Raw genomic sequence first — 21,694 nt, forward strand, 5'->3', positions numbered from 1 at the left:
GTATGCTGTCAGCTCCAACTTTTCCCCCTCATGCCGAGCTCAAAAATGGCCACACGGTTGCTGAAAGGCGCCCCGAAAGGAATAATGGTGACGGCCCCCTCCTCTCAGATCACATCACCGGGAACAGTAGTACGACTGTTTTGTTTTCCTATACGGGAGCTCCACGGCGTCAATCATCTTAAAGCACATTTATTAGGGCATCTCGTTTGCTTTGCCTATCCGGGCGTTTCGATCGCGCACTCCTGTTCCGATCGGTTTATTGGCACCTTGATTTTTCGATCTCCCTTTGCTTCCTTTCATCTTTTTGCTACCTTGTGACAGGTTCTTGTGCGGATGTAGCAACGGCATTCCGGCCTGCCTGCCGGATCCAGAAAGAAGCAAGTGGCGAGATGCTATCTCCACGTCCACATGCATGCAACTCTGAAGACCACATACAATACAGCATGAGCTATCATCTGCAATTGTTTTAGATGGAGTACCGGATGTAACACGCCGGCTCCGCCGATTAAGGATGCTCATATACATGAGGCTATCATAACAAACTCCACACGCTTGGTTAGCGAGAAACATATACTACCCAACCTTTCGGTAGCTTGGCACAACTTGCAGGCTGATTTTCCCTCAGAAAATACGCACAAGTCTCACTTGCCAGATCAACAGGTCCGAATAAGATTCTTAAAAAGACGTGGGGAAATAATAATGGACATCAGCCACCTCCAGAAACGTACGTGTGGGTTTTGTGCTGGCAGTTTTTATACCAAGTGGCGGTCTTCCTTCCAACCAAATATATATGTTTCAGTAGTGTGACCGAATGATCTAGACAGCTCAAGTGGCCGTCAGCTATTATCAGCAATTCGGCATTAGGACCGAGCACTACTCCTTCAATTGTACTCTACTACGGCCATAAACTAAGATTAGTTGAGTAATTCGCCAGGAGCTCGCGAGACCTATCCAAATAATCATGCCTCATCAAGTGGCTGGCGTAATCACCTGCAGAAGAAATCTCGCAAAGTATCTTCCAAGAACAGAAAACGATATCTCGATAAGACAGCAAAGAATACGCAAAAGAAATGAAAAGGAGATTTATAAATGCGCACACAAATATAATTGTGTGAGAAGAACCCAGGGGCCGGGGCCGAACGGCCGGCGACGGTGGAAATGAGGCGTAGGTTTCTGAAACAACTGTTTCATGATTGATGCCAACGTCAGACGCGAGCTTGCGCCGATTAAACAAGCAGTTGGGCAGTTTGTTTAGGGAGTTCTTGTAATTGTAGCTGTCACATGAAGCGGGCTGGGCCTTGCATCCGGCGTTCAACTTGACCGCCTCCAACCGGCCTCGCCGTGCACGGGCACCAGCACCACACGGTCCTGAGACCCGCCGGCCGGCTGCGTGATGCGCAACCCCTGGCTTGTTTATTGCAACTGGACGTAGAAACTTGTTATTAACATGCTTGTCTCTGCTTTGTTGCAGGGAATTGTCGGGTGGCGACTGGCCGGCTCCACAGTAGTAGGTTTTCAGCTTCCATGGACGCATTGTGATATAATTTATGCACGTGCTTTTTAAAAGAAAATAAAAAACTACTATTGTACACCATTATCCATTTCCTTTCCTTCCATTATAATCTTTTTAGATTACTATCTAGACGGCATATAATTGTACAATGTTATCCATTTCCTTTCCTTCCATTATAAGCTTGTTAGATTACTATCTGATCATATGCATCACATTCATGCTCGCCGCTTGAGACTAATTCCATAAAGAACATTTACTTGAAAATAATCGAAACTCTATAAACTTAGTGTAGCTCTGCTTATCCAAGTTCGAGTCTCTAACTTAGAACATGTCATCATATTTTCACCTAATTATTTTTTTAGTCAGAAGTGATATGACTACGATAACTTTATTAGTTCGAAAAACTGTTAGCTCAATAAGGTATTCATAGTGTTATGATAGTGTGCCTGTGCGTGTTCACCACCATTTAAAAAAAAACACTACGCATGTACTACTACGAATCTATGATGGAAATAGTAAAACGATCAAAACAGTAACATCACTAATTCGTACCTTGCGCGTAGATATTTTAGGATATGAGTGATCCAAATGGCGCTGCATTGCAAAGCCGCCGCAACCGGAAGAGGGATGGTGGGCGCATCACCGGGCAAGTTGCCGTGGCCGTGGGAGGAGGCGTACCGTAGTTGGTCAACAGTGTTACTACTTACAACTGTTCCAACGCACAAGCACAGTCCGAGCAAAATGGTTAGCCCTACGGCGTGGAGCTAGCAGCCCTTCCATAATTGGCCTCGTTGGTTGCTTTGCTTGCATTGGCAGATGGTGCATGTTCCGGCAAAAACCACGAGGCAAGACATCAATCATGGCGGCCTACGATGCATGTAACCCGTGCCTACGGCTGCCATACGCCCATATAGGCCATAGCAGCGTTGAGCTCCATTTGATAGTACTCCTATTTAGTAGTACTACTAAACTTCTTCTGTGCTGTACACCACGGGACCAACTCCGGCGTCCACTCTATCACTCTCTACGCAGCATCGAGGCTCGGATCTCGGCTACTGTTTCGCACGAACATTACTCGAAAGAAATTCGTCCCGGAAACGTGGCGGCGTCAGATCGTTCCGTGGCAAGTAACCAACGCAACTTGCGCGAGAAAAAAGCAGCGGGTACCACACGGCACAAGTTCAAGGCACCTGTCAAACTCAACGCGCCGAAATTCTCCGCTCACCAGTCCCGCCCGAGTCGCGTCCCCGCCGCGCGCACGAATTTTCCCCTCCCCCTCCCTCCGTGCGCACATCGTTTTCCGATCGCCATCCCCCCCGTCGCCGCAAAGGAGCCAGCCAGCCGTCCAGTCCAGGATGCTCCCTCCAGCCGCGTGGCGAGACGATGGGGGGCAAACAAAAATCTGGGGCTTGCACGGGGGGGAATTCCGGGCTCCGGAGCCGGGAGGGAGGCCTGTGGAACGGAATCGAGGACAGCCACCGCGTGACGCGGACGCGCGCGGGCGTGGGCGTGGGCGTGGGCGCGGCGGGAGAACGTGGCGATGGGGCCGGCCGGCCGGGGAAGGAAAACGAACCGAGATGGGGGGCCGCCGCTGGCTGCCGTTGGGGTCCCTAGCCGGCCTAACGGCCAATTGAAAAGGCGGCACGTCGCTCTCCGGCCACCATACGCCCACGCTGCCCCTGCCCCCCCCTGTGCACCAGAGAAAATCGTCGCCCCAGGGACCCCGTTCCGTTCGCGGCATCATCATCGAGCGGTCGATGTGGACGGCTGGGGGGCTTAGAATACTCGCGTAGCTGAGCTGGACTGCAAAGAATCCACCACTTGTTTAAGGGCAGCTTCGTTTTTTTTCTTCCTTCACCGGTCACCTAGGTGATGGCCTAAGCAGTTGTTTATCTGTTGTAATATTATACTATGTAACAAGTTGAGAGGTCTATGAGCCTGATTGGTTGCTTAGGCATGCCAACCAAAACTTGAGAAAAATGTTGCCAATATCTTGGTAGAATAAATAGGAGAAGTTGCCAAATTTTTTTGACAACCCAAATGATGATCAAAATATCAGCTTGCAAAACTTTAGCATTCCAAAATTTTGGCAGCAAACTAATCACGATCATAGAGATCCGGTACGAATAATGTATGTATGAACTTTAGGGGGGGGGGGGGGGGGGGGGATCTCAGCTGCGAAAGAGATCCGGGGCCGTATTAGGAAAACGTGTGGATTCATGCGTTACGGAAAAGAGGCTCTCCTCGGATAAACATATTTGGGGGGTTTGACTGCACGACGCATCCTCTCGTCTTTTTTTTTTTTTTGGACTCCGCGATTGTGCCGTATGTGTTGTGTGAGTGCATTTGCTTGCTTTTGCTTTCGCTCAATTCGTGGCCGATCTGACTCTGATCTTTTGCGTTTGCGCACAGGCACGAGCTGTGCCACGGTTTAGGGAGTGGTAGCTCGAAACCGAACCAGAGAGACCCACGGCCACGGTGTTGTTAATCATAAGGAAGTAGTCACATGCGCGCCTTGGAGTTGGAGCCCCTGGAGATTTCTGGCATTTCCGAGCAACTTGCTCCGGCGGCCCCCAAATCGTCTTTCCGAGGAAACAGGCGAGGGCAGGCAGGAGGACCACTAGCGTTAAACTTCAAATGCGCGGTGTTTTGTTTACGAACAACATGCTCCAAGTACCAGCATAATTAAACAAGAGCTACCCACAAGTTGCGGCTAGACATTTAGGAAGGCTGTTGCCGAGATCCGAACCTAAATTTGTAGCGTGCGACTTGCGATGAAAAGAAGCGATGCTATGCTACTTCAGTTCACGCCTTTGGCATGCATGTTACTGCTATGTTGTTGTGATCTTTCTAAAGTTGCAACGACTTTGTTGAACGCTCGCTTGGGCAGCCCATGACGAAGCCTCTCGCGGACTGTTCTCAGCTTATGGACCAAGCAAGCCCATGAAGATTGTCTGCCTGGTCACTTTCTTGTACATACCGGCCCAGTTGTATTCACCAGGCCTAGCCGTAATCCAGCCCGGTATGTGAGCGCGATATAGAGAGAGAGAGAATTAGACAGACAGGTAGACAACTGGTTCGTACTGGACAAGCTTATTGGCAGGTGCAGAGTAGGGGTCATACAGGCAGGAATTCAGGTTGTTCCACACTTCTACTACCACACCTGCTTTCATTATGCGACTCGAACTTGCTGATTTGTGATAGAACTGCTTAGCCTGTCTTATCTGTACCTCTCCAGCGCGATAACTTAGCATAGGTAGTAGTAGTACTGCATCTGTCTAATTGCTGGATTGTTTTCTTTGGAAGCAATGGACGGTTTCAGAGTAAAGGAGTGTGAATGTATGATGCCTGCCATAAAAGAAAACAGGTCAACAGCAGCACATCTTCTGCTGGATCAGGAGTTCCTTTTGCCAGGTTCCTCTTGCCTGTTAGGGATCAAGTTCTAACTGAATAAGCTTTCCTTCTGGGCTTTGTTCGGCTGCTGGCACCGTCAATTTCTGGCAGCCCTTATGTGTTTACCCGTCTGGATTGTAAAAATGTACTTAATTAGCCTGAAGAACAACTTGATCTTGGTCCTTTGTTCAGTATAATCAGTTCTTAAGCAACATTAGACAAGATGAATACCAACTTCTAGAATAAGGCGGCCTACTTGAATGAAAGTGCAACTACAATCTGCAAGGGGAAGTAACTGAGCAAATAACACGAAGCTGACGTCACACGAGCAGAACACAAAGCTATATGTTCTTCGGCCTCAAATTCACGGCCACAACTAAATGTCAAACAGAAAACAGTATGCCCTGAATCTATAACTGCAACCCCAAAGAAGTCAAATAATACCACCTGTGGTATTTGTCATTTCAGTACTATACAGAGGAATGCTTAGTTCGGCATTATACAATTATCTAGCTGCGCACACATATTTACATGAAATCTGTACAGTTGAAAACGCCGAAAATTTACTAAGTTATTGCACTCAACCTCAGTATTTGTGTCTAGGTGGACCATGGACCTCGAGTTTCCAGCTAGCAATGCCTCATTTCCTAATATGCATGAGGCATTCTAGCATGTAGCTGGCACAGTCATCTGAGAACAGAAATCCAAATACGAGCTCCAAGATAACGCAAACAGGAAAGCATTCTGCATATAGAGCATTGGTCGTGCAACATCCTCTCACATTGATCAGCCAAGAAAAGATGCTTCAGGATCAGGATAATGATTTGATACCCGAGCCTGCCATTGCAGGATTTCCTTACTTGCCTTGATGTTGGGCTACAATGCATTGTCTTTCCTATATTGCAGAAAATAGATAATTTAGCCAAAGTAAATGCAAAGACTGTCACGACACAAATGGAACCAACAAGATTGGAGATCGAGCAAATGCAGGAGTAACTGACAGTCAACAGATAAAAGTTTTTTTATTGAACATATCAACAAATAAAAGTTACCTTTCTAATTGTCTTCCTATGATCTTCCTGGAATCAACTGGTATAGGAGATAAATATAAGTAGTCTTGTCGCTTCATTGGGGTTTCCAAAGGATTGCTGTTGCGCTTTTGAACTTTCTTGGACTTCTCAGGAACTGACCCAAATAGCTGGACAGTTAAACTGCCACCTGATGAAAAGAATGGTAAGAGTGTATTCCATTAGCTCGAAGATATACTTAATTCAGGTCCTCCGTTCACTGTGGTCAGTTTTTAAGTAAAGGTAGAATGCCAACTTCTCGATCAAGGTTGTGCAAGTGCAGAGGTAAAGAACTAGATAAGGAACACAAGCTTACATAATACAAGAGCAGCTCCAATCAATGCAGCGTTGTCCCATCTTTCACCGAGAAGGAACCAAGCGAAGGCAGCTCCCCAAACTGGTTCCAAACCGTAAACAATTGCAGTTTCAGTTGCTGAAACATCGCCCATCGCTACCATCTGCGTGAAGAGATGTACATGATCGACATGCTTAAACCAAGCAGGCCTTCAACGAGAAGAGCCCTAAAACTACTAAAACACTCAAGGTAGACTAACCTCTGCCCACATACATAACACCGTAGAAAGAACTCCAGTGTACAATGCTGGTATCCAAGGAAATGAAGCTGCTGTATCCCAAAGCATACCAAAAGTCCATGATTCAAAGCTGGACTCGCTGGTATCAACGTAGCCATCTTTGAACATAAACCAAAGTATAGAGGATAAAGCCACAACAAGGACCTGGTTGTTAGAGGATTTGTGAGATTGTGTATACATCACAATTGGTAAGATATAGGAACAGTACAAGGATGTGAGAGAGTATATGTTCACACAACCTCGAAGCTAAGAAGAGCCAAAAACTTCTTCTTGTCTGTACTCCTTGATATTTGCTCCGTTCTGAGCATATGGATCCCAAAAAATACGGCGCTAAAGAAGTTCAAAACATCACCAACCTTTGAAAACAATAAGAGTGGTTCAAAAAATCAATATCATCATATTATTTTCAAACGCATAAAGCAAGCAAGTCATAAATATATCCAAATACTTGAAATCATGAAATCTATTAAATTTGAGGATTTAACAGAGTTCCTCTTTGTTGGATAATGATCTCAGCTAACAAACTGATTCTTTGTGTGCAAGTTAGGGCTACAATAACATGCACAAAATAGTATTCCCGTTGCCGCAATCGGAGGCAACCCTAGCGAACTAATAGGATCGGCCCTTGTCCCCACAGGGCATATAAGAGGGATCGCATTGCACACAATTTATCTCTCGATCTCGTGCTACTGCGACACGCAAAACCCATCTACACCGATCAATTAGGGCACAGGAAGGGAGCAGAAGGCCAACTCCACATTCAGACCAACGTTAGGGAACTGAATCACCTCTACTACATCCTCAAGCCTGCATCAAGCAGGCACCGGGTCATCAGCAGCCTAACAGAGGCATCTCCACATCTAATCAAGTCAGTGCAACTAACGTTAGTCATGTACTTTGGTGTTCATGTTCATTAGGCTAGAAGATCCTATGGGCTAATCATATTTAAGTTCTAACACTCCTATGTTTTGAAACCAGCTGATCATCGTTATTGCAAGAAGATTCAATGAGTGCAACTATTGTTGCATAAAGAACCTTTTAAGCAGCAATCAGGAAAATAAGAAATTGTGCCAGAGGTCTTTAAACATCATGTAAGATCCTGAAAAGCTATAGCACAACAGCCAGTAACCTACAGTACAAAAAGGGAAGTTGTTACTTACACATGGAGGAGAGCCACCACATTCCAGGAGGCCAATTCCTACTAGTGACACGATAGCTCCGAACCAAGTGAGCTTGGGGATCGAGGCACCAAGAAGGCCATCAATCAGAGGCACTACTATGACCTGTTTGCAGTAGATATTAGTGATCTCAGCATAACAATCAAAATTCAGAATGAACTCAGCGTGCAAAACAGGATGTACCGTGAAGGCCGTGATGAAGGATGCTCGGCCAGCATCGGATGAGAGCAATCCAATAGCTTGAGCAAGGTAAGCTAAGCTGACCCAGACTCCCAGCTCCAGTCCTGCATTCCGTACACGGCGGTCCCCAAAGGCGCAGACCGCAAACGGTATGAAGGGGATCGCCGCAACAACGAATCGCACCATGTTGAAGACTGCGGGCTCTGTCAGGGCCTCAACCTCTTTCAAAACTGGAATATCACTTGCTGGCAAAAACAAAGGTGGGTAGTAAATTTTTTTATTTAAGCATGGGCAGTCACTATTGCAGAGGTTTAGTCTTTGAATACGAAATAAGAATGGCCAAATCGAGGTGTAGAGGTCGAGATCGAGCAGCTGAGCATATAGTACGAACTGGGAGGAATTATATCAAGAGAAAGAAAGATGCGCACACCATAGATGACGGTGAGGGCGTTGAGCATGATGATGCTGCGGGTCTTCTTGGAGGCGAACAGGATCCGCCTCCACACCGGCCGTCCCCGCGCCCGCTTCTTCCTCTCGCCGCTCTTGTTCCCGTCCTCCTCCTCGATTTTGGGCCTCTCCTCCTCCTCGCCGGCGCCGGGGCCCTCGAGCGCCGCGCACCGGGGCGCCACGAGCACCCTGGCCCGGCGCAGCGACGCGGCCGAGCGGGGCGCCGCGACGGCGAGCATCACGCGGCAGGACGGGCCCGCCGCCGCCGCCGCCCCAGCCCCGCCCCCACCCGTCTGCAGCGGCAGCGCCCACGATGCGGACGCGATGGAAGAAGCCATGCGACGCGAGCAGGGAGCGAGCAGGCAGTGGTGCCACTCGGCGCTCGTATAGTGGTCGGAGGAGGAGTAGAATAAGAGAGAAATCGCAGGAAGAAGGCCTGGTCCGTCGAAATGTGGAACTCGTGGGTGGTGTTTGGTGAGAGAGTGAGGAGGACTGGAGTGTGGAGACGTCTGGAGGAGGGCGAAGCGGAATGGGACGGGGAGATAATTTTCTGTGTAGCGAGGTGGCTTGATCTGCTTGCTCGGCGACGGCGATGGTTTTCGGATTGCGATATGATGATCTCGTGCTAGTAGCACTGTCATTGGCCTGTCGTCCGTCACCCACGATTGGCGATTGCATACGGTGCGAACATCATAGACCGTCTGCGTCTGGATTATCACCGGCTCGGTGCTGCCGGGCCTTCGTAATGATCCTCGGAGGGCTAGCTGCCTAGCACAGGAGAAGTTGTACCCCCCATCTCGTGGACTATACGAAGATATCGACATACACTCTATAGTCATTTGCAGGATTGCGAACACACATGACATCAGTGATCAGCCTATGGCTCAACAATAGCGATGAGTGATGATGGCAAATGAGGAATACATGAGGCAATGGGGTGTTGACTGACTGAATGACTGTGGAGGAATGGACGGGCCCAATTTCGGCCTAGTCTATCTAGCCCATTGTGGATCCGGCTTGTTGGTGGGTTTAAATCGAAGAGAACGTGGACGACGGAAGGCCATCCTGGGCCAAGAGCTTTTGTGGGTGGAGCCGTGGAGGCCCGCCCGACTTGAGCCTTCACAAAAAAGGCTTCATGCTTTCCTTAGGAGGAGAATCAGGAGATGACTTCTAGTGGTACTTCACTGTCCGACCGAAATATCTCAGTCCGAATTCCTAAAAAACCTCAGCCCAATGAATTCTACTTCATTCGCAGAGCAGCGTAGCAGATCTGAATTCTGAATATCTTCTGATCTGGTATGATATGCGGCCACAGGAGCCTTTTTTGTCTAGAGACTCAAAGCCAGGGCCCAGGGCCCGCATGCTCCCAATCATTTCCTAACGATGTCGATGGCCAATTGGCACAATACGGTAGATCACTATAGCCGAATTTATGAATTTATACATGACAGTGGCCTGCACTATATGTGCCAAAGTTGTATCTTTGGCTTGCTGGCCAACTGAAATCCACCGGTAGGGCAATTTGATTGGGAATTGAATCCACCAAACACGTTGTTTCTTTGCCTCTTTCCTGTCAACAGAAATCGGCACCATCTGGTGACGGTCGGTTCGTTGAAACAAATTATTGTTGTCAACAAATGAATATGCGGTCCTTCATCAACAGAGTGTGCCAAGCACTTAAGCAACCTACGGAAGCTTTGGCAGATAAGCCTGCTACGAAGCCTTGATGTCACTGTCTCCGGATTGGACGCCGTCTAATAAAATATCTGGGTTTCGTATTCATTCTTGTCATGGGATCAAGAAATACATGGAAGCTATAACAAGCCGCAAGTTGGTCACCGGACCAGCCTGACATGGCCAAGATGCGCAAATGCGTCCATGCATGAACAACTTACGACATGATTTGGTCGCTGCATCTCACGCGCGGCGCAGGTCAGGCTAGCAAATCTAGGCTCGAGAGGCGTGTACAGATGCCGGGTGTTTGGATCTGGAGCTAAAACTTATAAGTCAATTATAAAATTAATTATACAGATGGAGGCTAAACGGCGAGACGAATCTATTAAGCCTAATTAATTCATTATTAGTAAAATGGTTACTGTAGCAGCACATTGTCAAAACATGGACTAATTAGGCTTAATAGATTAGTCTCGCCGTTTAGCCTCCATCTACGCAATGAGTTTTGTAAATAGTCTGTGTTTAATATTTCTAATTAGTATCTAAATATTCGATGTGATAGGGACTAAAGTTTAGCCTGGGATCTGAACTTGTAGACTTGTTCAGAGGCAGATGCAGATCCCCCGATGGATGACATAGGCAACGTGTTCGCAGAATCGCAGCACTAGAGAGCACTGCCCGGCGATTTTTTCCCAGCGATATCACCATCAAACTTCCCGAAATCCTCCGGTAAGCCACTGTTGATGGTCTTGTGAGACCTCGTTCACTCCATAGAAACTGCAATTGAAAGGGTCGAATGGAAACACGGTCGGCTCTTTTCCGGTGCTCAGTCCGTCTCCTTGACCAGACAGTACGTACTGTAACTCTTAAGTGGCTAATTGCCCTGTGATGACGCGGCGCCGCACGAATGGTTGATTTGGGTTGCGCTCACGGCCGGTTTGCCGTCGTCCCAGGATGCGCGCCCGAACCCCATCAGGCCACCAGCTATCCGGCCGTAGCTGGCTAGCTAGCTACTGCGCCGACAGCCGGCACGAAAGCGAAACACGCCTTTGCGAGTTTGATATGGCCCCATTTCCCCAACATGACTCACGGACCCACCTCGCGGCGCGGTGCCTTGCGGCGCCTCCGCGAGCGACCCCGTCTCGGCGCGGCGCGTGCGCAGCGGGTGACGGTAGGGGCGGATCGTCGCTGGAGCGTGTGCCGTGCAAGCGACGCCAAAACGGAAACGGGGGCCGGACGGAGCCAACAAGTCGCAGTAAGAAATTACCGCGGAATCCATTGCGAAAACTAACAAACGAGGCAGAAACGAAAAAAGAAAGGAAAAAAATATCCAGCTCGTCGGCTTCCACGAGCACTTGAGCCTTGAGCGCAGGAGGCGCATCTGCCTCCTTCGGTCCCTCTCCCTCCCCACCCTGTCCGACCCGACCCGACCCGATCCAATCCAATCCAATCCATTCCTCCTCATGAACAGCTCCCCGGCAATAGATTACTGCTAGATTATCCTACTCCGATACAAAGCGCAGAGAGAGAGAGAGAGAGAGAGAGAGCAGAATAACTTATCAAACTCCATGACACCCTTTATCAAAAAAAAAACTCCATGACTCCATCATCAGACTAGAGAGAGAAACCCTTGTCCCCCCTCTGTTCCTCGCTTTCATCACCCATTCCTCCGAGTCTCCGACCCATCTCCACCAGCGTCAAGCCCAAGGAAGCGGCGGCGGCGGCGGAGGAGGAGGAGGAGGAGGGGAGATTCGGCCTTCCCGTCGGGAGCCTAGGGAGGAGGAGGAGATGCAGCGGCGGCGGGGGCAAACGTGGGCGGGGGTGGGGAAGACGGCGCAGGCGGCGGCCGCGCACGCCGCGCTCTTCTGCTTCACGCTCCTCCTCGCGCTCAGGGTCGACGGCCGCACCACCTACTCCTGGTGGTACGCACTCTAAACCCTAGACCTCCCCGTCCCGTCCCCCCTCGCTCCGCTTCGATTCGATCTGATTGGGTTGGTTTGCGCGAGCTGGGGGTTTCGAGTTGTCCGTTTGTGCGGTGATATGGGGGAGAGTGGCTCCCCTGCGTTGCAGATGCAGTTTTTGGGATTGGTCGATCCAACGCTATGCGTTTTTTTTTTTGCGAGGAAGCTTTGCGTGCGATTGGGGGTTGTTTGCTGGACTAATCTGCTCTACTGGCGTGTGATTCATCTACCTGTCTGTGACACGAATGTCGGCTAGTGAAGATTTGCTGGTAGCATCCCTTCAGTTCATGCTGCTCACTGACCCTAGTTATTATTATGCCGGCCAGCATTTCCCTTAGTTATTGTTTTGGGAAAGTAGATTTCATGCCAAATTTGGTACCTTGAGGCATTCTTCCGATTTGCCTATGTTTTAGCAGAACTTAGAAACTCTTCTAGCTACAATTTGGCCTATTGCGGTTTACTCTACGACAACTGCTGTAATTTGGCAATGGTAAAGCTAATGTGGAATGCTAATTTATGCTACTTTGATGATAGGATAATATTCATTCCACTATGGCTCTTTCATGGGATCGTTGCGCGCGGAAGGTTTTCAATGCCAGCCCCTTCTTTGCCTCATGGTCGTCATGTAAGATTTAGAGACTGATCTATCTGTTTGCATTAGCATCGTTCCTTTGGCACCCAAGAAGGGGCCTAATATGTTTCTGATTGCGTGCAGTGGGCGCCCTGTCATTCGATTGTCGCAGCACCTCTGCTAATTGCGTTTGAGCTACTTCTTTGCATATACCTTGAAAGCTTAAGAGGTAGGGTCTTAATCCATTGGGTAAACTAAACCTTGTCAATCACACTTGAGATAATGGGATCTCTATAATTATTTAATCTAAACTGCAGTTGTTGCTAGCTCTTTCGTTCTGTGTTCTTCACACTTTTTTCCTTTGTGTCTACCCAGTTAGGAATCATCCATCTGTTAATCTGAAGATTGTGTTCCTTCCTCTGCTGGCCTTCGAAGCAATTATCCTTATCGATAATTTTAGGTAATCAATGCGAACTATCCCCTTTTCTTTCCAGGGAATTCTTAGACTGTGATGTTGTAAGTTCCTTTTTCCAAATATGAGAATGTATTTGCCCATGAGCGGGAGTTACTGTCGTTTTAACAGTTTACCATCTTACATTTTCAATCACACGTTTTGTTGAAATAGTTTTTAGTTCGTGTTTTAATATTATTCTTCTGTCACACTTTTTGTTGAAGCTGCTGTGATGTACCTTTGTATGTACAATTGATATGCTTGGAATTGCTGTAGACAAATGACCTTTCTGGTTTTTGGATGTTTAATGGGCCCTTAGAAGCAGATAAATTCATCATCTTACAACTTCCACAGTCTCAACAATTGTTAGCTGTGTGTGCTAACTTCTACCAGTTACCACATTTTGTCTAGGAAAGGTGTATGTTGGGCTAAAAACTATCTTAGTAAAAGATTAAACAATGTGGGCATGCAAATTTACAGGTGGTGTATCACAATATGAATCAAAGTGAATGTCCTATTCGTAGTGGCCCGTTATGGTACTTTAGCTTTCTTCTGAAACAAATTTTAAGTCTCTCAATTATCTATATGGAGGTTAAAACTAGTCGTGCATACAGATTTTATCATTACTTGTATTTCAATTGAATCATTTATTTATACACACATTCTAAGCTATAAAGTTTGATTTTAGTTCCAAGTAAATCTTTAAGTTATGTATTGCTTCTACTGCTTAAGCCTATATTCGTTTCCATTGCCTAAATTATATGTATCGGGCTTGGAGAACTTTGGACACCTAATCTTGCGTTGAGGGTTTGTCTTCCATTGTGCTTTGGACAACATGAACATAGTTAATTCACAAGATCCTTCTGTCCATGTTAGTTTGTTCTGCTTGTGCCATAACATCGTGGTGTGACTTTCTTTGCTGCATAGAAGTAAGATTGTTGCATTTTAGTATTCTAACTCAAAGTTATGGATGATATCGTTAAATATTAGCCATTGATCACTCTTTCATGTCTGCATGCATTCAGGACATTGATCGATGTTCGATTCCTTTTTATCATCCTCATCTGTGCTAATTGTGAATCCCACTGGCCAAAGATAAACAAATTATTATTTATTTGTACTTTCAGAGAGTAATTATATTATAGTTACTATGGAAATTGACATGCATCTATTTCTTGCCATTGGTTTTGTTGTTCAGAATGTGTAGAGCTTTAATGCCTGGAGATGAAGAAAGCATGAGCGATGAAGCTATTTGGGAGACACTTCCCGTAAGTTTCTCACACTAGTGCATCTGACTACCTTAGGCACAATTTGTCCACTGATTTGAATCGCAGTCCATTTTTTTTAGAAAAAATAAGTATAGAATACATCACTTAACCAGGAAATTTTAAGTCGTGCAATTTTGTAGTATTCATTTGATACTCTTTGGTAATGGAATGGAGCACTATGTGCCATGAATCAATTGTAGGGTTGAAAACTGATACAATGAACTATAATGAAAACTGATACAATGAACAAATATATTAGTTCACTATTATAACAGATTGAAATTTGTTCTAATCAGAGCAATCTTTCACAAGAACTTGCAGTTCTCCAAACATGTTTGGGTTGGTCTCTGATATTCTATGTGGTAGCTATAAATTTACTTCTTTCATTTCATATGAGTATTTAGCTAATGTAAAGCATCACACGTACCCCTTATAATTAGAAGCATTATATGTTTGCACCCTTTTGAATTTTGATCTTGCGTAGAGATCTTGCTAATAGCTCATATGATCTTGAGAATGCACCATTTTTTACTAACAATAGAATGTTAGACATTTATCTTATGATGTTTGACCTTTTTTCGTAACCAGCATTTTTGGGTGGCAATTTCAATGGTGTTTCTTATAGCTGCTACAACATTCACACTTCTCAAGCTGTCTGGTAAGTTTCCTATTACTACTTACAAAACTGATTGCCTCATTATTGCTGACGACATGTCCTATTCTCTTCATGATTGAACATCTGCAATTTTCTAGGCAGCACCTTATTTATTTCGATTACTTTAACTATGAAGTTAACAAGAGCATATGTCATGTGTTAGTTGTCCAGTTTGTAGAACATGATGCATTGTGAATAGTACCTTGCCTCCTTACTTGACCAGTTCAGTTCACTTAGGTTCTTTAACATGAATCCTTAGAATTTGAAAATGTATTTCTTCCTATCATGATATTGTTTCTTCTCTTAGATAGCATTTTGGGGGTTGGGAGTGGGATATTTCTTTTTGTTCTTAGGTTGGACATACCCAGTTTGGAACTATTGTTCTCCCTGCCCATGAGCCTTTAGGAGGTAGTTGAACTATTAACAATTTTAAGTTGCGCAATGGTGAAGTTTATATTTTTTCCCCTCTCAGGCCTCCTTTGCCTTTATTGTACAATGTTTTGTAATAATGTGTTATTGCACATGACAGGTGATGTTGGTGCATTGGGTTGGTGGGATTTGTTTATAAATTATGGGTGAGACTTGTCTCAGTGTCATTCTTCCTTATTTTTTGAGATGTCAAATAACCTAATTCGGCACCTTGGTTATCCAGGATTGCGGAGTGTTTTGCATTTCTTGTTTGTACCAGATGGTTTAATCCCATGATTCATAAGCCTCCCACTAATGGGGAAGCTAGCTCGTCATCAGCAGCAATTAGATACCGTGATTGGGAAAGTGGTCTTGTTCTCCCATCACTAGAAGATCACGAACAAGAGGGGCTTTGTGGTCTCCCTGATATCGGAGGTCATGTAATGAAAATACCTCTGGTTGTTTTCCAAGTTTTTCTCTGTATGCGGTTGGAGGTATGTTCCATCCAGAACTTGTAGGGAAACATTTGTTTGATAAACAGCATACAGGGATGAAACTGCAAGGACCGTGTTTTTTCTTTCTTTCTTTCTTTTTAAAGCAACCACATCACTGTTTTAACACATTAGAAAACAATTAGATAATCACTACTCTATATGACAACAGTTTTATTGAAACAATTGAAACAGATGCAAACAAGTCAATAATACTGGCTGAGTTCATTTTTTTTTCTTTTTTGGGTAAACTCTGTCCCAAGACCAGAACAGCTGGAAACTAGCTGATAACAGTAATTGACTGCTCTCTATTAACTGATATAATCACTTTCATCAGTAGCATGACTGTACTATACTATTTTGTTTCAGGGCACACCACCTAGTGCTCGCTACATCCCAATATTTGCGGTTTTCTCGCCACTATTTATTCTGCAAGGTGCTGGTGTCCTTTTCTCTCTAGCAAGATTGGCGGAGAAGGTTGTTCTACTATTGCGTAATGGACCAGTTAGTCCTAATTACCTTACAGCCTCATCAAAAGTTCGAGATTGTTTTGCTTTTCTTCATCATGGTTCAAGGTACCATCTGATATCTAATATAAGCTATTTTTGTATTTATTTTAGCTTGTGTATTTTTGGCCGTGTTTGAACCATATATTAGCTTTTCACCTGCACACAAGCTTTAAACTGTGGCTTATTTATCCATGTGTTATGCAGGCTTCTTGGTTGGTGGTCTATTGACGAAGGGAGCAAGGAAGAGCAAGCCCGATTGTTTTATGCTGAATCTACTGGGTATCTTACTGCTCATTTGAGTTCTGTTAATTTGCCCACTCTTTTGCTATTCCTCATTTTGTTTCATGCTTTCTATGCTGATTGTTTGCTCTTTGTTTGAAGGTACAATACATTTTGTGGCTATCCACCTGAGGTGGTTAGGAAAATGCCTAAAAAGGATCTTGCAGAAGAGGTTACAGGATATAATAATTTTTTTTGTTCCATGAATTTTTATGTCACCACATATCTGGGATCATTGCATGATATAATCAGCAAAACACTGACTTCCTGCTTGCCTGCTTTCAGGTTTGGAGGCTACAGGCGGCATTGGGAGAGCAATCTGAAATTACAAAGTGTACCAAACAGGAATATGAAAGGCTTCAAAATGTATTACTCCTTGCTGTGTCTGCATTCTCATTTTTCCATTTGAAGTATGTTGTGCCTGCATTAGCATTTTTCCATTTGAAGTATAATGGCACCATATGCCCTCTCACACGTGAATCATTTAGATCTAAGCTGTCTACTTGAAAGACCTTAGGCAATGAAACCTTGATTCTAATTATACTGTTTTAGGGAAAGTGTTGATGTTGTAATGGGGATGGGTTATTGCCATTGCCTATTGATAATTACCTTCTTTTATATGGGGCACAGATTATAACTTGTTCAATTCATCATCGATTCTCTGTTGACAGTCACCTTTTCCTCATTTTTTCCAGGAGAAGGTTCTTTGTAGGATTTGCTATGAGGGAGAGATATGCATGGTCCTACTTCCCTGCCGACACAGAACTTTATGCAAGTATGTTTCAGTCTCTTTTTTTACTCTATCATATACACTCTTACCAGCTGAGCATTGTTTGAAATCATTTATTTACATATTGATTGTGATTGCACATTTCACTGTATTAGGTCTTGTTCTGATAAGTGCAAGAAGTGTCCGATCTGCCGTGTGCCAATTGAAGAGCGCATGCCTGTATATGATGTTTAAACCTCACTAACTCAGCTTAACATTACAAACGTGTACATGTGGGTTCTGTCATGCCGTGCAGTTGGGCTCGATCACAACTTTAAGCTGATTGAGGTTTGCACAACATCAGAAAAGGTTTACAGTAAGCATATATGGGGGAAATACAAGTATATCATGTCTCTAACCAAAAGCATGGAAAGGTGGCTGATGAGCATTTTGTTGGTTCCATCCAGTTATCTAATGTAAGTATGTGGTCAGTGTATTTCCCTTCCTCTTGCGATTGATAGACGAGTCAGGTAGTCTTGTTTGGGTAGCAGCATCTTCTCAGTGATACGCAGTTGTTGTCACAGTGTAAATAAAAACGTTGCCTTGTTTGAATGTAGTCCTCTCTTGGTTGAGAAGAAAGTGAAACAAAAACAGACTGTGAACCACTTGTTGTACCATCTGATAGGATAATATCTGCGCCCAATTATCTGACCGAGATATTGTTCGTTCAGTAAAGGGGTTCAGGTGGCTTCTCACAATGTGAAGGGTCGCCTAAGGTGTGTGGAAGTGTGTCTGGACAAGAAAGGTTGCGTCTGGTCTGTGGCAAGGAATCATTGGTGATGTAGTTATATGACTTGTCGAGCCGTACTGAGGTGATTGGAGCCAATTATATGTTTGTCTTCGGTATCTTGAACTAAAATAGAATGAAGCTGCTGGAAGATGTTAGGCAGTTTGGGGCTGTTTGGTTGAAATTGCCTGGCTGCACACTTGCCTGGAGCTTGCATGGTGTTTAGTTACGGTCCTGGAAGGAACACCAGCGGTAACCATGTGGCGTCGGCCAGGGAAGATCTGGAGATGTTAAATTTTACTATGTCAACCTTTTTGGAGGCGCTTAAGTGGTATGTTGAACATGCAATGTGCCCCTTAATAAGGATGAGTCCACTTGCATATCTGCTTACAAGTCGCTTAATAGAAGGGAAAATGGTGACTACTCCCCGTTCCAAATTACTATTCGTTTTTAAAAAATTATTTTTTTAAGTACATAATTTGGGACGGAGCGAGTACTAATCGATCTCAGGCATTCCTGCTGGAATAATACGCCCTCGAGTTACAGACGGAACGGAATTGATCCACCGCCGGTCAAAATGTAGCTACAGCACGAGTTCTGATTTAACCAGACTAGCTATGAGTCAAAGTCTTTGCATGTATTCTCACACTCCAAGCGCTGCGCGCCCGCGCCCGTGAGCCGGCCGTGACGCGTGCTGCGCGCTGCGCCCGCACAGCTAGCTAGGGTTAAGCAGCCGCCAAATTCAGGCCTGCCGCATCAACAGAAAGCCTATGGTCTGCGTCAAGATCTGGTGGCGCGCGAGTGATATGCACGCATCGTCCAGTGCGCTTCCTCCTCCCCGGCCGGCGTGCTCCGGATTTGAAAGGGCGCCGTGAGTCGTTTAGCTTCCTAGCCTCTGTCTGTCCGCTTGCCTGTCGGGCTGCGTTTCCCTGTTTTTAGAACATGGGAATCGCTGTTCATCATACTGTTGATCACGCTTCCACACAGACGATCGATACGGCCCGCTGCAACTGCCATCAACCGATTTGAAATCCGCGGCACTATACGAATGCATGTGCTTTCGCAACCGCAATCGATTCTTTGGTACTGCTACGACGTACTGCTTGTGGCTCTTCACTGCAAAGAACGAATGCCAGGGAGATCTGACGGTTTCACTACTGTACGAGCTACTCTAAGCTCCCGTTTGGGAGGGCTCATCGAGCGGCTTCATCCAGAGACTAAAATTACCAGGTTGCTTAATTCCCTAGCACTAAAAATGTTGCAAACTGGTAGGCTCAGGTCAGGTGCGCCCTGAATAGCTGCATCTACGCCCTGGCCTGAATGGTTGGATCAGATGAGCCGGCCCGGCGCCGGCGCGGAAGTGTTCGGGGAATTGGCCAACAGAACGTACGCGTCCGCGCGCTCATCGGGATGGGACGGCACGAGGAGCGTGGTAGCCTTAGTAGGGGCCCGCCCCGGCGGCCAGACAGGCAGCCGCGGATGGGGCCGGGCGGCCGGGCGGCGTACGTTGCAGACGCGCGGCTGTGCACGCATGTGGCGCGCGCCGCACGCGCCTGCTCCCGCTCCCGGCCGAGAACGTCGCCTTTGTCCGGGGCCCCACGCGGTATATAGCACGCCCTGCCATTGCCATCTCTCTCCTCCTCCCACTGGCGTCTCCTCCGATCAGAGCGATAACAGAGAAGGGCTGCGCCCTACTGTGAGCACGGAGCAATGGCGTACGTAAACGCTACAGGTTGACGACGACGGAGCCAGCGGGTGGATCGAAACGGGGTCGGCTCAGCAAGCACCAGCCTCCGGGTGTTCGTGGGAAGTATCGATCCGCGCGGCCGGGCACAGCGCTCCGCCTCCGGATCCTTCCATTGTACAGCGCCGATGTGCTCGGGGCACTCGTTGAGCTTCGTCTCCCCCAGGGGATGCAGCCATGCAGGCGCACGGACGCATGGTTGTCCTCGATCGATCTCTTGGTTAATGACGCTGCTGATCGGCATCGTCTCAGAAATTAGCAGGCACTTTATATGGCATGCATGTGGAGATGGCAACACTTGCAGAGTTGTTATTTTAACTGACAGGGAGTACAACCCTCCACTCTCCAGATGCAGGAACAGATAGATTACCGCATGGAATATGCAATACACGCATGCACCTTTCAACAACCCTTTTCTTTCTCACTGATCTCATCTGCACGCGCGTACTGCCTCTGATTATATGGATAACTTCACTCTTGTGCACTATGTAAATCGCACTAGTCATGTAGAATGATCTTATTGTGGAGAAAAATGGTAATATGCAGTTACTGTTTACTATGCGTTTCCCCTTCGATCCTGACGTTCTTGAGGTGCATGATATTGTGACGAATTTCACGTGCATATAAGTACACACTTATAATCGATCTATGAAAACTGAACTAAGTAGTATATAAATCTCGTATGTTTTGCTGTATATCAAATCCTAAACGATAATGCATTGTCGAGAATCATCTTTAAAACTGACCATATGCTAGCTAGCTGTGTCACCAAAGCTGGCTCATGCTGTAACAGAAAGACGTATTTCCTAAACTTTGAGAAGCCCCATTTCTTTACTATTCAAGTCTAGTTTGTGGTTTTGATGCTACGTTACATATCGACTCTCTAATGTACACACTAAATGCAATCGATGAGGTTGTGCTATTCTATATTCCAAAATGCATATATGGTTCTAACTAATATCTGTAACATTTAGATATGCATTACCAAATGAAACCTTAAATAAGATGTAAAATGTTAAGTAGATTGCACATGTTGTTAAATGGTATAAATTTATTTTCCTATTAGTTACAAAAAAATACTAATGATAGGCTCTCCAATATGTAACTTTCACTGGTAGTATGTTGGAAATGCAATACAAAATTACAATGTTGCCGTGCCAAACAGTGGAAGGATTAGAACGATGATGGGTGGGTGATTGTGGGGTTAGGGAGGAGGGGTCTGATTTCCTCCTCTTCTACCTCTGGCCTCCCTTCTTCCCTTCCATAGTAAACAAGAAAGAAAGAAGGGGCTCATGGGTGGCTCCATTGGTTGGCCGACACTAGGGGAGTTCCAACCCCCTCCAGCCTACGTACCTGGCTGGATCAACCCCTGAAGACAAATAAACTTATATTTCATGGTCACTTGATGTACTCATAAATAGAGATAACTTCAAACAGCACATGAGCCAACAAAGCATCTTTTACTATCTAGAGGGAGTAATCATATGTGGCCAATTCAGGACAGTAACTATTACGTCGAGTGATTCTAGCCAGGCCATCTACCACTACATTATATATACTCTCTCTAATTTACACATAGTGCTCTTTTAGCTTTGTCCCGAGTCAAACCATACTAATTTTAATCATTTTTTAAAAAAGTATCAATATTTATTATACCAAATAGGTATATTATAAAAATATATTTCATGGTGAATCTACTTATTTGACATCATAAATATTAACATTCTTTTGCATAATTTTGATCGAACTAAAGATGGTTTGACCTAAGCACACTCATTTTGGGACATAGAAAGTAGAAATGTTGAAGGGGGTGTCC

At 45.6% G+C, this 21,694-nt stretch overlaps 2 protein-coding genes across 3 annotated transcripts; one reads left to right on the plus strand and one right to left on the minus strand.

Annotated features, from left to right (window-relative positions):
• Positions 1-5,252: 5,252 nt before the first annotated feature.
• LOC101771722 lies at positions 5,253-8,709 on the minus strand. The gene is made up of 8 exons (XM_004981975.3): positions 8,355-8,709; positions 7,928-8,169; positions 7,727-7,849; positions 6,806-6,922; positions 6,528-6,710; positions 6,290-6,431; positions 5,959-6,124; positions 5,253-5,801 (listed from the first exon to the last, which is right to left on the minus strand). The coding sequence occupies exons 1-8, from the start codon at positions 8,707-8,709 to the stop codon at positions 5,783-5,785; spliced, it is 1,347 nt and encodes a 448-aa protein (XP_004982032.1). The 3' UTR covers positions 5,253-5,782.
• Positions 8,710-11,409: 2,700 nt separating this feature from the next.
• Positions 11,410-18,192, plus strand: LOC101772127. 2 transcript variants are annotated; one of them, XM_022823303.1, is made up of 15 exons: positions 11,883-11,967; positions 12,173-12,275; positions 12,541-12,631; positions 12,722-12,806; positions 12,953-13,037; positions 14,227-14,296; positions 14,885-14,954; positions 15,481-15,526; positions 15,604-15,853; positions 16,220-16,425; positions 16,564-16,638; positions 16,741-16,810; positions 16,924-17,004; positions 17,334-17,413; positions 17,524-18,192. In XM_022823303.1, the coding sequence occupies exons 3-15, from the start codon at positions 12,599-12,601 to the stop codon at positions 17,600-17,602; spliced, it is 1,230 nt and encodes a 409-aa protein (XP_022679038.1). In that variant the 5' UTR covers positions 11,883-11,967; positions 12,173-12,275; positions 12,541-12,598; the 3' UTR covers positions 17,603-18,192. The 2 variants fall into 2 exon arrangements, with proteins under 2 accessions (XP_004982033.1, XP_022679038.1); XM_004981976.3 differs by lacking the exon at positions 12,173-12,275 and having other exon boundaries at positions 11,410-11,967.
• The last annotated feature ends 3,502 nt before the right edge of the window (positions 18,193-21,694 follow it).

Source organism: Setaria italica, chromosome IX (assembly GCF_000263155.2).
Source record: "Setaria italica strain Yugu1 chromosome IX, Setaria_italica_v2.0, whole genome shotgun sequence".
Taxonomy (NCBI): Eukaryota; Viridiplantae; Streptophyta; class Magnoliopsida; order Poales; family Poaceae; genus Setaria; species Setaria italica.